The 15,075-nt window shown below is 40.3% G+C and overlaps 1 protein-coding gene across 4 annotated transcripts in view; it reads left to right on the forward strand.

Annotated features, from left to right (window-relative positions):
- Nucleotides 1–15,075, forward strand: part of esrrb (estrogen-related receptor beta) — a 51,180-nt gene that overhangs the window by 11,673 nt on the left and 24,432 nt on the right. For all 4 annotated transcript variants that reach the window (XM_058398340.1, XM_058398339.1, XM_058398341.1 and 1 more), the window contains 2 exons: nt 5,754–6,175; nt 11,763–11,879. In XM_058398340.1, coding sequence (XP_058254323.1) covers nt 5,767–6,175; nt 11,763–11,879 — 526 coding nt within the window. In that variant the 5' untranslated portion in view covers nt 5,754–5,766. The remainder of the gene's footprint in view (nt 1–5,753; nt 6,176–11,762; nt 11,880–15,075) is intronic.

The following is a 15,075-nucleotide window of genomic DNA, read 5'->3' on the forward strand; positions in this document are numbered from 1 at the left end:
AGCATGCCTTTACGCAATATCTAATAATATTGATATGTAATATTAAAATTATTTAATATCACTGAATGCTGCTCTATTCGTAGTTTCAGGATTTGACTGGTTTCTTTTAAATTGTCCAGAATCTAGTTGACCTCAGCGTCAGTGAGTAATGAAGAGCTTCATCTCGCGCGGACGTTACCGTGTTTCCTTTTAGCTCTGTTTCTTCATGACTGAGCATGAGTAAAGATGCAAACATTCCTACAGTTGATTGTTCAGTAATTGTCAGTTGCACAGGGGCAAGTCAGGTGGATGCGTTCCTCTCTCCCGCAGTATATGTATGTGTGTTGCATTTTCCACTGGGCATTCCCGGTGATGAAGAGAGTAATTGATGACTATGGAGCGATGGGCTCTTTGTTCATAGCAGGCAGAGTTCCCCTCTAAACAAGGACAGCCTACGAGAGGAAGATTAATGAACTAATTTCATGCATCGTTCCTTGCTTCTGTCTTCATCTATTTCCAGCTTATGCACTCAGATCTGTAATATACACATAATGGTGTGCCTTTATAATAATAATAATTCCATCTGTTGGGATTGGAAATGGATGGGCTCAGCACTATGTACATATGCATTAACTCTCAAAGAGCCTCGTATTCATTTAATGCATGTTTAGTTATCTTGAATTGACTGCGGTGGATGATGAATTTGATTAGGGAGTGAGGTTTCCTTTGTATCCAACAGGGCAGTTTTGGGGTAGCTGCTGACTGTTGTCACAGTGTTTAAGATTTGGAAGTCTGAAATTTGGGATCATGTTTCTGGATCGTCAGACATCATCATTACGATACTGAGTAAAAAGGAAATAAGCCCGCAATGAAGAACAAGTTCATATCAGAGCCTGACACTCTACCCGAGATTTTGATGTCCGTATGGTGAGTGATCTCGAAGCTTATTCGCAACGATTTACATTAAACAGACTTTTTTCGTTTCCTAGTAAACCAAAGACACCCTGAACGATTTCTTCAAAGGGACACCCACATGCGCATTTCACTCCATTTCAGAGGCCTGGAATATATTTGATGTCAGCTAATTATTTAGCAGGAAAAGCACCATTATACATAATTTATAGTGTAAAACGAAAAAAGGGAGCGATTTAAAAAACCCTCCCTAGTGTGTGCCAAGCGAGGACTGAACTACTTTTTCCATATGATGAGCTGTTCAATTCAATAGGGAGCTTTACCACTGGGCTTGCACAGTTTCAGGTTAACCCATTCACTGCCACCGAAGGAACAGAGCTGTACACACACTTCATCAGAACCGGGTTTTCTGCATTGCATGTACGCACAGTGTAAATGTAGTCCTAATTAAAAATAAATTTATATATTCTTTCTTTGGCTTGCTGTTACCTTCTTCATTTTAATAACTGCTGTTTCTCTAAATGTACAGCAGTGAATGATTTGTAAATCATATCTCTCAGTCTCAGTAGAGTACACACAGAACAGAACTCCGAAACGCTCCACGGTACTGGGTCGTTCTGCTTATTAAACAATGCTACCAAAGTATCAAGAATCAAATTTTTGTATACGTATTGCAACATAAATTTGCTATACACTTTGCTAAAACTAATTAGAATTGAATAAATAAAAATATATAGGCATGTCATATAAAGCACAATTATGCTACAGATGTGTTCACTATTCATATTCACGTCTATTTATATACTGTTTAGGTGTGTTTTAGATTAGTCTAACAGGTGACACGGATATTATCTTTTTAACATTTCCCACCCTTTGTGCAATTCTGTGACATGATGCAAGACTCCCAGCTGATCAGTGACTTCAGCTATCTGTGGAATTGTCTACAATTCTCTCTTCTCATATGTGAAAAGGCTTACGTCAGTGTATGGAGTGTTCCTGTCTGAAGACGACCCCCTCGCTCCAACCACCTCTCCTCAGAACAGGAAGGAAGGAAAAGATCAATAAATGTGATCTGCGTCTGGGCCGGGGCTATCAGACCAGGCAGGGGCAGCGACTAGGGCTCATGTTGTTGTCGTGAGTGAGCTCATAGTTTTATAAAGACTGCAGTGGAGAAGCCGGGCAGGGGGCTAAATTTAATCCTGGGCTGCAGACGCGCGAGTTTAATTGCCGGGCTGCTGGGCCGGGCCAGTCCCCCTTGTGGTAACCCAGCACCAGCCGCCACTGCGAGTAGCCCACACGGACTATTGATCCACTGCCCTATCTCTGTTTCTTTTTTCTCTCGTTCTCTCATTTCTCTCATTCTCTCTTTCGGCCGCTCTACTCCTCTGCTCCATCATCCAGATTATTCTCCACTTCTGTGGTACGGCGTCTGCTCTTCCTATTTCAGTTTCTCTTTCAGTCTGTTCACTACTCACTCACTCATCCTTTTTCATCCTTTTTTTTTTATTGGCCGTGTAAATCTTTGTCTGGCAGCTGTGTTTTAGGCTTTAGAACAAAACCTGTTTTTCTTTTCTCAATTTCTGTGTCTCACTGCTTAGACGATAATAATGAATGTGCATCTCCAAAACACAGACATGGTTATCTTGGTATCTTTACTGCCTTGATTTTGTAGTGATGCTTACACTTGCTTTTCTCTGTCTGTCTCAAACATACACAGACATGTGCACACACACACACACACACACACAATTTAAAAAATATGCCCCCAAGGTCTTGGGCCCCAATATTCCCTTGGTAGCTGTTAACCCAAAGCATTTATGTGGCTAGGCAGAGGCATTCTCCATATTTCTTAGTGGTCCTCACTGGGCCAGTCTGGCTCGTACCGCCCCCCTCCCTGCCTCTAGAGAATGCACTTCATCTAAAAAAAGCCCCATTTCATTTGCATGGTTTTGTGTTGAAACCAAATATCGTCTACACACGCAGACACAAAGGCTAAATCACAAATACACTTTGTTGTATTTGTCATACCTTTCACTGTGAAAACTGTTTCCGTTGCTTGATACTCACTGTTTAGTAAATTTACCCCTGCTGTAAATTTGCCTTGTCTCAGTGTGAGCTCTCTGCGCCACTCGGTGCCTCCAGAGGAAAAGGGCAACGTGGTAGTGTGGCAGCTGCCCGCGAGGCTTGACTGTTGCCTGCGAGCCCAGAGGAGTGTGAGTGCCTGTCAGGAGTTAATTGAGTTCCTCCTCCAGTGGCTGCTCCCAGGCCAGACCCTTATCAGGCACATCGCCTGGGGTCCTCTGACTGATCCCCTGCCTCCTCAGAGGGCCATCTGATAGCGCCCTGTCTGCAAAGGACTTCCCGCTCTAAGTGTGTGTGTGTGTGTGTGTGTGTGTGTGAGAGAGAGAGAGAGAGAGAGAGTGAGACAAAAAGAGAGAAAGAGCTTGGTGGACTATATTCTGCTTACTTAATAATTGTATACAGAACACACATACATAAATTCAGATTATGTTTATGATTTTTTTTAATATGAAGTGCATTAACAGTATTGTGGGGGTTCTAGTGGTTGTGTGTGGGCCCTTTTTTCTGTAAGAGGTGTAAGGATTGCCATGGCACGGTGAGGTTGAGAAACAAGATGCCACTGAGGGTGAGAGACTCAGCATTTGTCCGTGGCCTACAGGAACACAGAGGGCACGGGATCATTAGAGCAGCTAATCTCCAGCGTCGCCGCTGTGGCACAATGACATTACAGCAGCTAAAATTCTGTTAGGACCACCGCAAGGAATCAGATTAGCCTCAGACTGAACATTATGCTTTTGTGGCCACCACTCAGCATGAATTTTGATGGGGGGTACAGCGGATCAAAAGGGGGAGGTGGAGGAAAAAAAAGAGGAGAAAAGGTCTTCGATCTGGCACGAAGAGTGTGGTGACTTTAGCATAAAGGCTGGAATTTCTTTAAGGTTGGTTTCGCAAAACATTTTCGATGTGCTTAAAACAGAAATTAAGTGTAAAAGTCAATGGCACAGGGTTTTGATTATTTAAGGCGGTGTGATGTTAGTGGTGTGAGAATGGTGCGTTCATCAAGAACAATATTTTCATTATGAACCCTAGTGCTGGGATTTAAAACACTTATGCAATTATGTTAAGTGTCACCTCCACACTAACCCTTGGCCTCTGAACCGAGCCCCACTGAATTTGAGAAATAACGTCTAAATGGAAATGTCATGTATTCTGACATTTTAAATATATAGCTTTTAATAGTGAATGTGCGAAAAGGTGATCTCTCTCTCTCACACACACACACACACACGTACACACACTGTATTCAGGAACTGTTAAATCATTGACGGATGAGAATTCTTGAATTTGTATTGTAATGTGCTGAGGTTTTTTGTTTAATTTTTTTCCTCATTTTTTATGACTCACAATTTATGTTCTTATTGCCAAACTTTTGATAAAAAATCTCACTATACCGTCCCCCAAAAACGCTTTCGATTGCTCAAACATAGGCCTTATTCTGCAAGGTCAACGGTTTTAACAGGAGGCAGTTTTTTATTATTTATTTTAGCAGTTAACCTTTTTGTGAATTTCCAGAGGTTGTGGCAGCTGTGGCTGCGATGAATATACATGGTGGGAGAGAGAGAGAAAAGCCTAGCAATGATTTAACTTGACATGTTGACCCTGTATCCGCAGATGTGGGAAGCCAGGATGAGAAAGTAAGGGTGACCCCATGACCCCAGGCCTTGAACCGTACAGTCACCCACACTTACAATTAAATCAGCCAGGGAGGGGAGAGACTGAGGAAACAGCAGAGGGACAGAAAAGGGATATAGGTTTCTTTTCTATCCTATAGCACATTCATTTCCTCTTCTCTTTCTTTTCTTCAAAGCTCTTCGGTTTCTATGCGTTTTCTTTGTTTATATATTGCCTGAGAGAAACACTTTGTTTTGCTGACGATGGGGAATCCTGACAGTGACATGTAAGCTCCTGTGTGTCAATATTTGCCATTAGTTAGCAGTATGCTAATTATGCTAATACACTAAAACAAAATGCTCGGGGTGTGGGCCTGCCACTCAAAAACTAACCCCAGCAACTTGATTTGCATAAAGCTAAGTGAAGCTCAATTTCGATAATGTGAGCAAATGCTGACCTCTCACCCTGCTGTCTACACCAAATACTAACGTATGAGTAACGGATGAGTAATCCAACACAGATCCTTCCTTTTCGTCTTATGATAAGAATGAAAAATTGTTTAGTCCTCGGTGAAATACATGTGCAACATGATGGATGGGTATATACATCTTTTTATTTTCATCAGTTAATCAGCAAATATGGATTGTGTTTAAGCAACACTCCACTTCTCAGCTTTTCACATTCCCGTGTTTCTGGTTCCTTCCTCCTCAGTTTGAATTTTCCATTCCTCCGCTCATGTAGTTTATTGGCAGGCTTACAATATGGGTGGATTTTTTTCTCTTCACTCTCTCTTTTTTCCCTTTTTTTTAACATTTAATCTATAAGCATGCTGTCATTTGTCCCAGAATCCGAGCTCGATGATTAGATTACTATGACAGCAAGTCTCTTAGAAGGGGAAATGTCTGGACAAGCTTACACACACAAACACTGATGTTCTTCATAATATTCATAATATATGTCCATTTCAAAGCTGCATGAAAGCATCTCTTTCTGTTGCAATTTTGCAATAGTGCATTTCTTTTTAGGCTTGAGTAATATAGAATGAAATACACCTCCTTATCACTTTCTAGCGATGCCTGTGACAGTAAAGGCTTGTGTACATATTATTAATATGTAGATCTAGACAGTTCATTCGGAAAATGATCTTTTCCTATCTCTCTCTCTCTCAGGCTGTTGAACAGGATGGCCGCTGAGGAGCGGCACCTGCCCTCCAGCTGTGGCTCATACATAAAGACAGAGCCGTCCAGTCCGTCCTCGTTGGTGGACACAGCCAGCCACCCGAGTCCCGGTGCACACTCGGACGCCAGCGGTGGCTACGGCAGTGCCATCCACAGCCACTCCAACGGCCTCGACTCTCCGCCCATGTTCACGCCGGCGGGACCCCTCGGCGCAGCGGGCAGCGGCTGCCGCAAGCGCTATGACGACTGCTCCAGCACGCTGCTTGACGACTCAGGCCCAATCAAGTGCGAGTACATGCTCAACTCCATCCCCAAAAGGCTGTGTCTGGTATGTGGAGACATCGCTTCTGGCTACCACTATGGTGTGGCCTCCTGCGAAGCCTGCAAAGCCTTCTTCAAAAGGACCATACAAGGTACTGACACACTTATGAGATTCTATAAAGCTCAAGCTGAATTATCAGTCTTAAAATAAAATAATAATTATTTTAAATAATAAGCTAATTTTAAATCTTTGAATGATGTGACTCCATTCACTCTGTTATATATACACACACACACACGCAAACACACACACACAGAGGATAGTGTCCCATTTGGCAACACTGGTGACATCATCAACATAATCAATTCATTTGCTTGTCTGCAAGGCGTGTATTATTACACTGACACATGATCAGATGACCACACTGACCGGACATGAATAGAAATCAAAGACAGAACATTATTCACTGGCTTCTAGTCTTCCTTGCTTCAAATAGCATAAAGCCAGTGAGGTCTAACCAATTTTGAAACAAATTAAAAATAAATGTAGTTATTATAAATATATATTAACTTGTTTTCAGAAGAATAAGATACTGCAGTTTCTAAATAAGTATTCTAATAAACTGCATTATTTTATTTTTTTTAAGAAAAGGAGTAGTTTTAATCAATTGTCCCATTATAATGATTGAAAAAAGATAAACAATGACACATGACAGTTTTTATATATAGCAAGGCATATCAGAATCTCAAGGTGCAACCTTAATATTCTCTCACGTTGCCTAGCCTTGCTTCTCCATTGACAAGCCTTAATCTAATCAATCCACTTTAATTGTTTTTGTTGATTTGATTAATCTGGCAATGCATGTTTTGAAGTGCATAGTTTATCTGTGAGATTTTTTTTTTGCAACTCAGGTTTAATTTGTGTGAGTGTTGTCCATCATTTGCACACGTTGACCTATATGATTTGTGCGCTGGCCAATTACACACAGTGTCGGTACGAAGGGCCAGCAGTGGGGTCACATTGGTTTAGCACAGGCAGTGCAGTCAGTGTGTTGTGACCCAGATATTAATCAGATGAAGTCACATAAGTGTGTATGTGTGTGCACGAGGAAAAGAGTGAGAGTAAGAATAAAGCATGACTACCCATAATTACAGCCTGATCTCATTGCTCTGCCATTGTAAACTTTTAACAACATGGTAATGCTAATGCATATCTCAAGGACTGAGTGGCCATATTACACGGGAGGATATTGGCTGTGCTTTCATGTTCTAAATATCACTGTTAGGTAGTGGAGATTCGGCGTGCACTTACTAATGGGAAAAGTTACAGTTTTGATCCAGGTGTTTGATTTCTGTTCTGTCTGCGATGTTGAATTTGGCCCAGTGGTCCTATCAGCTTTAAACAGTCTATGTACCTTTTTGCAGACAAACAACTGCCTTCGTCCAAATCCTTCTGTTTGCCCTCACTTCCACAGCAATCTCCTCTATTGACAAAAGATGAGTATTTTCCCTCAAGTCACATATTTAGAAACAGACATTTTAGCCTGCTATAGCAGGGCACAAAAAGCTATTACACTGGAGAGACAAAAAAAGAAAGACCCTTGAAAGAACGAGCCATTTTAAGTGGAGTGATGGCCTAAACAATTAAGAAGAGGAGCGTTCCCTGAAAGAAAAGAAAGAAAATGTCAAAGATCTTTCTGCTTATTCCTCTTCTCTATGTCAAGTTGAAATTTTCTTCTCTATCTCTCCCTCTCTTTTGCTCTTTTCTTCCTCTTGGAGGGCTGCCTGTAATGGACCTAATCTTGTGCCGTTTGTCCGAGCCACAGGAGTTTTGTCAATAACAATCAGCGTTCAGAAGGAGTAATTAAGGCCGAGGCTTTTCATTAGGCCAAAGGGAGGGGGCTGTCTCCGGGGACGACCGCCGCAATTAGAAACGCAGGCACGCGTCGCTGGGTAATTTCAGTGAAGGGGAAGGAAGAAGGGATGAAAAAAGAGGAAAGAGAAAAAAAAACCTGCAGACTTTCTTTAGATTGGAGAGGGACACTGCTGCACTATTGAAAGAGCGGGAGAGAGGCGGGCTAATGGCATAATAAGCAGACATGGTCCCAGACTGAACACAGGAGGATTTTGGGGGGTAAAATAAAGTAAAAAATGAAAAGAGCACAGAGGGTGGCTGAGAGGATGAGTGGGGAAGAGAATGGGCAGACAAAGAGCACTTAAAGGAAAAAACAGGGTAAGTGATGTGAATTAGACGTGATTAATTAAGTAAATAATGAGGCTGACGAGGGTTGTAAGTGTGAGCCGGCGTCCCTTTAATGAGGACAAAGCAGGAGAGGTGGCGTTTAATTTGCCTTGTCATTTTAATCAATTCCATTCAGCCTTAACGCTACTGCAAAATGGCTTTTTTACTGCCAAACATGTAATACCTTCTCCACATTCACGAGTCTTATTGAAAAATGAGTTGTCACAGCTGCACATGCTGCTTTTGCCTCTTTATCACCAAGACAGTATTGTTAAAGGAGAGTGATCTAAAGCCTCACAGTGAATAGCAGGTGAACTGCAGGCATTTAAACTCTCCAGAAATCATACCTGAGCATATTCAATATGAACTGTATGCTGTGGACTTTTTTTCCACCCAAACATCACTCTGGCTGCAAGTAAAGGCATGATACATGTTGTATATCCAAACCTAGAATAAACTTTTTATTGTTCCATATTTCATGGGCTTTATCTCTTTCTACACCTTCCTGGACTGAGCCACCACTTTTCTATAAACCAGTGTAGTTTAATACCAAGCTGAAAAAGGTCAAAGGAAATATAATCTAGCAATAAGTTGCAGTATTTTTGTCTAATTATTGATGTAGGATGGTATCTCCTAGCATGTGTTATCACATCGAGAACAGAATACCTCGTCATAAAGTTGAACAGAAATTTCTTTTCATTCTTTATTTCTTCCATTCTCCCTCTTTCCTGGCTTCATTTAGCTTTTTTTTTCAGTTCACTTCATCCCAGCCCTCAGCCTCCCTACAGACAAAGACTCCACTGGCCTTACCTTTTCAACACAAAGGTGAACGGCAAATCCATCTTCTGTCACCTATTCATCCACTGTAAAGCCCTTTTGAACCTGCACATTGAAATAGTTACATCAGTCTGAGCCAAGCCCCAAATTAACGTCATCTCTGATCACCATCCTTCCACAACCACTACCATCTTGACACCCCCCCCACCTCCATTGCCCCAAACACCTTGTGCAAACCACCAATCAAACACCATGCATCTGCTACTCCTAAATTCCTCCCTACTTTGAACACAAGTATCAGATGAAAACTCGCCATAGCAACAGGCTCACTCTTTCTTCTCTCCAGTAATAGAGCTTGACAGTAAGCCTGTAAAAGTCAGTTTAGATTTTGATGAGAAATACCTGCCATTTTACTATAATTTACTTACTAGCCCTGTGTCTGCCCCACACCACGCCCTGGCACAAGTCCTGAAAAGCCATAAAAGAAATTGAGACAGATAAATACTGAGCAGATAAAACTCTTTGCTTTAAATCTTTTTTCCACTCCAGTTATTTTTATGCTTAATAAAGTAACACTTAATATGAAGGCAGATAATATATATATATATATATATATATATATATATATATATATATATATATATATATATATATATATGTATGTATGAATATTGTCCTCAAATATTGAACACTACTGTTTTATCGAACATGCATTGAGTACACTTTGGGTATATTTGCATGGCCAGTGGATTTTAATTGAATAATAATTTTAGCTGAGCTGCAGTTGGTGAGACCACGGGTGTAACAGGTAAATTGGAGCAAGCTGGACATCCTAAGGGACTCACAGGTCTTCCTGCTGTGCTGATAAATTGTGCCAGCCTGACTGCCAGGATACAGGCTCCATTTACCAACAGTGAAACGCAAGATAAGGAACAGATGCAAAACAATAGAAAATGCAATTTTTCATGTAACATTTGAGGTTGGTGCTGCAGTAAGGACCTGTGAGGGTTGTAAAGTAATTTAAGTAATTTATTTTTATTTTAGATAGAGTACACTGGATTAGGCCGTTCTCAGAAAACTGGAAATGAAAAACAAATCTGTGCACAGATGTGTCGAAAGAATCTATAACAGTGTTCATCTAGCAAAAAAGCACATCGGAAATATATTTGATTAGCACCGTTTTGTTTTTCACATCAACAAATGGGAAAACAGGAAGAGGAGCAATCTGACTTTATCACACTAATTTTCACACCTTTATTTACTCCAAACCCAAAGAGATCTGTGGAATTTGCATACTGATTTGTATAACCCAGATAAGAGGTGGAATTTCTAATTATTTAATATATCTAGGGACCTTCCACTTGATCTGCGCAATAATGTTAACATAATTGCCCGAGTTGGGAATGGGAAATGGAGAGAAGCAGAGGAAACGATGGTAGCATGTAGCAATTCTATTCCTACTTGAAAAAAATAGAGCCAAAGCTAAATAAAACATGAATGTGGATAAATTCAACTAAGTATATGAGGTTACATCTTATGTATTTTTTTTTGTCTTAAAACCAAAATAGAAAATTCAGTAAGTGTAGAGTATGTCAGGGTTTTGAACATGACTTTCAACCTTAAATATGTAAAATCCCAAGAATTAAATGATTACCCCATGCTGTTCACAGGTTTTAAGCAAGATATTCAAAACATGCCCATGCTAAACCGGTGTAGAATTGTAGTGCTTTCATATCATTCCCCCATTTATAGCGGACTGTTATTATGTATTCAGAGCTCTCCCTTGCCATTACCCATACACACCCTAATTGAAATGCCTCTCTCTAGTTAAACGTACGTACATGGACACACGTAGAATGGGATCGTATATCAAGCACTCTAGCTATTGTTAGTCGTACAATACAGCAGAAACAGCTCTTTTATTGTGTACCAATGAAACCCCTATTCATTTGTATCAAGCGCTGAAGTGCTTGACTTGAATAATGCATCAGTGCAGTAGACACACTATATGTAAATAGTGAGGGGAGTTTGCCACAGTGGGAGCAGGTTCAGATTTGGTGGAACATTATGTAAAGTGCTTCGGGTGGTGCGTGGAAGTCTGGTTCTGGTTGCTAGGCTTGAAGAGTGCCAAGGGATGTTCTGGCATAATCCCAGGACTTATGATCACTCAGAAATTTTGAGAGCGAGTTTTTTTTTTGCATCTCTCTTATTCTCACAAAGATGAAAAATTCTGATGTCTGTTTAATGTCGTTTTGAAGAGGAAGAACTCTCGTGGTTGTGTACAACTTAAGATGTACATCAGAATGGACCAGGATGAACCAAACATAGAATCAATGGCAGTGTGTTTTTGATTTGTGTCAAATCCGACTTGTCCAGTGAAGGACATCTGTGGTAGGTCACTGGGTATGTTCTAGTGTGTCGTTTCATTTGGCCTTTCTGCTTACCTCCATGTTCTCCTCTCCGCTTTCTGCCATCTCTTATGACCAAATCAATTTACTGAAGAAAATAAGAGATCATTCTGCAGATTTATTTATGAATTATGAATGATGAACAATATCTGACCTGATAAATATATTGATGTAATGTCTGAATAGATACATGTCAGTGCAATAATAAGCAATACATTTCCCAAAAACTGGTTTGAATTTATGTGATGTTCAAGAAAATCAGGTATAAAAGGAGACAGATCTTGATATTTCATTGTCTTTACATCTGCCCAGGTAACATAGAGTACAGCTGTCCAGCCACCAACGAGTGTGAGATCACGAAGCGAAGACGCAAGTCCTGTCAAGCCTGCCGCTTCATGAAGTGTCTGAAAGTCGGCATGCTAAAGGAAGGTAATGTGCTTCTTAGACATTTCTACCCAAAAACCACGTTCTAGTTATTTCTCTGTGGACGTCTCATGTGCAGCCTCTTGAATGGAATGTTTTATTCCAGCACAACATGACTACAAGTGTATAACATGACGGTCCAAACATACTATTATAACATTTTAAAATTCCAAACCCTCCTTGATACTAGGGATGGTATTTTAGTTGCTGTTCTGACATTAAATGAAGCTTAAAGTTATCCCTTTGATAGCTTGACCAACCCTCTAGTAGTAAAGCCTTAGTATCTAATTTTCACTTAATAATACAACATGCTGGCATTTAAGGCAGCTGTCGTGGGAGTTATTATGCAGACACAGAACAAGACACGGTTCTGATGCTGGTGTAAAAAAATCAGTAGTAGACTGATTTGCCAATGGGCTAATGCCAGGTCAAAACGGAGTTGAAGGGCCCTGTTGGCATGGCCCAGCTGTCCGCCCCTGTGTCCCAGCCACAGAGCAGTAAATAATGCGCCTGTTGGACAGAGAGACAGAAATATGCTGAATAGGTCGATCCCTGCATCTGACTAATAGAAGTGTAACAGTATTCCGACTGGAAGGGCTTCGGCACAGTCCCTGAGCACACACTCCAGCCGCTCTCAGCTCTCCCCGGCATATTGATCCACTAAATGTTTTCCGAACATCTCAGCTCCCTTCCTGTGGATGCTTTTTTAAAGTCATGCCACTTGGGAATTCAGTGACAATTAAACATGCTGGTCATGGATTTTTTTTTTATCTTGGACAGGTTTCTCTCTTCCTTCACTTCAGCTCTCTGGAGGGCCTGTGGCCTGTGTTTGCTAGTTTGTCTCTGCCTAACCAGTATTGTTTTGTTTTTTTTAATCAAGTAGAAGAATTTCTGATGAATGGAATGAATTGAACATCATCTGCAGGTTCAGCAATATAGTTTGCATAATTTTGTAAATGTGTTTGTGTGTTTATATGTATGTATGCATGCATGTATGTATGTATGTATGTATGTATGTATATATATATATATATATATATATATATATATATATATATATATATATGTGTGTGTGTGTGTGTGTGTGTGTGTGTGTAGGCAATATGGCAATACATTGAGAACAGGTGAATAGAATATCCATTGTGGTGGTGTAATACACCCAATCCATCCATTTAGAGTCTGTAAATGGCTCTTCCTCAAAGCAGCAGAGAGCAATCTATATGGACCTAAGTGAGGTAACGAAATCTCTCGACTGCATGTTGAGATAGAGGGAGGGAGAGCAGAGAGAGCGAGAGAGAGAATGAGGGAGTAATCGCATTACTAGCTGATGAAAAATTAATGGAAATATATTATCTAGAGGAATAAGAGACTAGAAAATAGGGAGAGATGGTCATAAATGAATCACCAGTGTCAGTGCAAAAAATGAAGCTTAGCTTAAACAAGAGCCAGTCGACTACACGGCCATAGTCATGTACCACACATGACAGTAGGCGGCCGGCAGAGATGACATGACGAGCAGACTTTTTCTCTCAATGGATGCTCTAGCAGTGGACAATGTACTGAGAGGAAATAAAAAAGAATTCAAATCATTCTTAGACTATGAAATTATGATTCTATAAGTAAATTAAATTTTTATTTTTCCCCTTGCACATTACATTCCTTTCTTCTCTTAGATTTAACAGTTGTTATAATTTAGGAATTGTGGTTCTCCTTTGCATATGAATGAAAGCTTGAACAAACATATGATATCAACCTCTTATCATCTCTGTTGTATAAACTATTTTTGCCTCTAGGATATTTCTCAATAAGAGTCTATGAATGCACCCCAAACTGATCTCAAAATACTTTATTGCTCGCAGGACCTCAATGTCTAAATGTGTTAGACATTACCACATGAGCTAATAGAAGCTTTTTAGGTGGATGATTTATACAGGATAAATGTTGTGCCAGAGAACAGAGCCGTATGGAGAAGACAACGCACTTTCTCTAATTTTCCTCTAGTCCTCCATTATTTAGAAAAGGTCATATCTCCTGTCCTTACTCATTCTACTTGCAGATCTCTACATCCTTCTTCAATGTGACTCCAATACTGTCCTCAGCATACCCCTTATTACTTATGAACAAGTAACTTGTAGCACTTAACACGAAGCTCTTAAGCTCCATCCATGTCAGTGCCAAACCAGCCCACGTGGACCAACACTCTCACCTTCACCTATAATTTCCAAACACTATCAAAATAAGTAAATACATTTTGCAAATGAATATGAAGACGTGAAAGGCATCTTACTGTGCATTTGGTATCTCTCCTCAATGCAAGGTCATGCGTCTGTCTTCCTGCCTACGCTACGTGAGCGCGAAATCAATCAGGCATTTCAAGGAGACAAGAACAAAACAGAGACCCGTGTCCATCTCTCTGAAACTCTTCTTGTCGCATGGTAACTGCTGAGGAGAAGGCCGCCTCCAGTCTGGGATCTTGGAGTAGGTTAGAAGTGGAAAGGTCATGCAGTGAATGAACAACATTAAGCCTAATAATAACTGTACAGCTTGTAGAAAGTGCCGAGTAGACCATAAACTTCCAATGGTACTTAGAATTGTTTTTGCACTGACTATAAGCCTCTGAGATTCTAGGGATTGTAGATAGATTTCTGAAAACTGTTTAAATGTACTGGCATGTCCTGTGTACATTAAGTCATTAAACATTATAAAAATCTATCCTTTTTAATAAGAAAAAATATTAATGCAATCCTATGATGTAACAGTATTTGTCTGTGTTTTGGTGTGTGGTCAGACAGTGTGATGCAGTGGCTGTTCTTAGAAATATGCAACAGAAGTCAACCTGAAACTCCTGTGAAATTGCTTCATTTCCTCCCGTCTGTATAAAAGAGGAAGTGATCAATAGATCTACTCAAATGTCAAGGACTACAGTTTTTTTTCCCCTCTGATCAATGGAAGAGGATCAGAGCTGAGATGATAGGAAAAGATACTATTGAGAGATTACACTGATGTAATCCTATGGCTACAGTCCTTTAACTGACTAGAGGATCCATACATGACTCTTATCTATACATTGAGTCTGACATATGGAGGAGAAAATGCTGAACATGCTTTAAACAAAAAGGCGACAGGAATATACATGTAGATAGAATTTATTAAAAGATGTGTAGAGACAGAACACAAACTGATACATACATAGGACATGCAT

Source organism: Hemibagrus wyckioides, linkage group LG09 (assembly GCF_019097595.1).
Source record: "Hemibagrus wyckioides isolate EC202008001 linkage group LG09, SWU_Hwy_1.0, whole genome shotgun sequence".
NCBI classification, from domain to species: Eukaryota; Metazoa; Chordata; class Actinopteri; order Siluriformes; family Bagridae; genus Hemibagrus; species Hemibagrus wyckioides.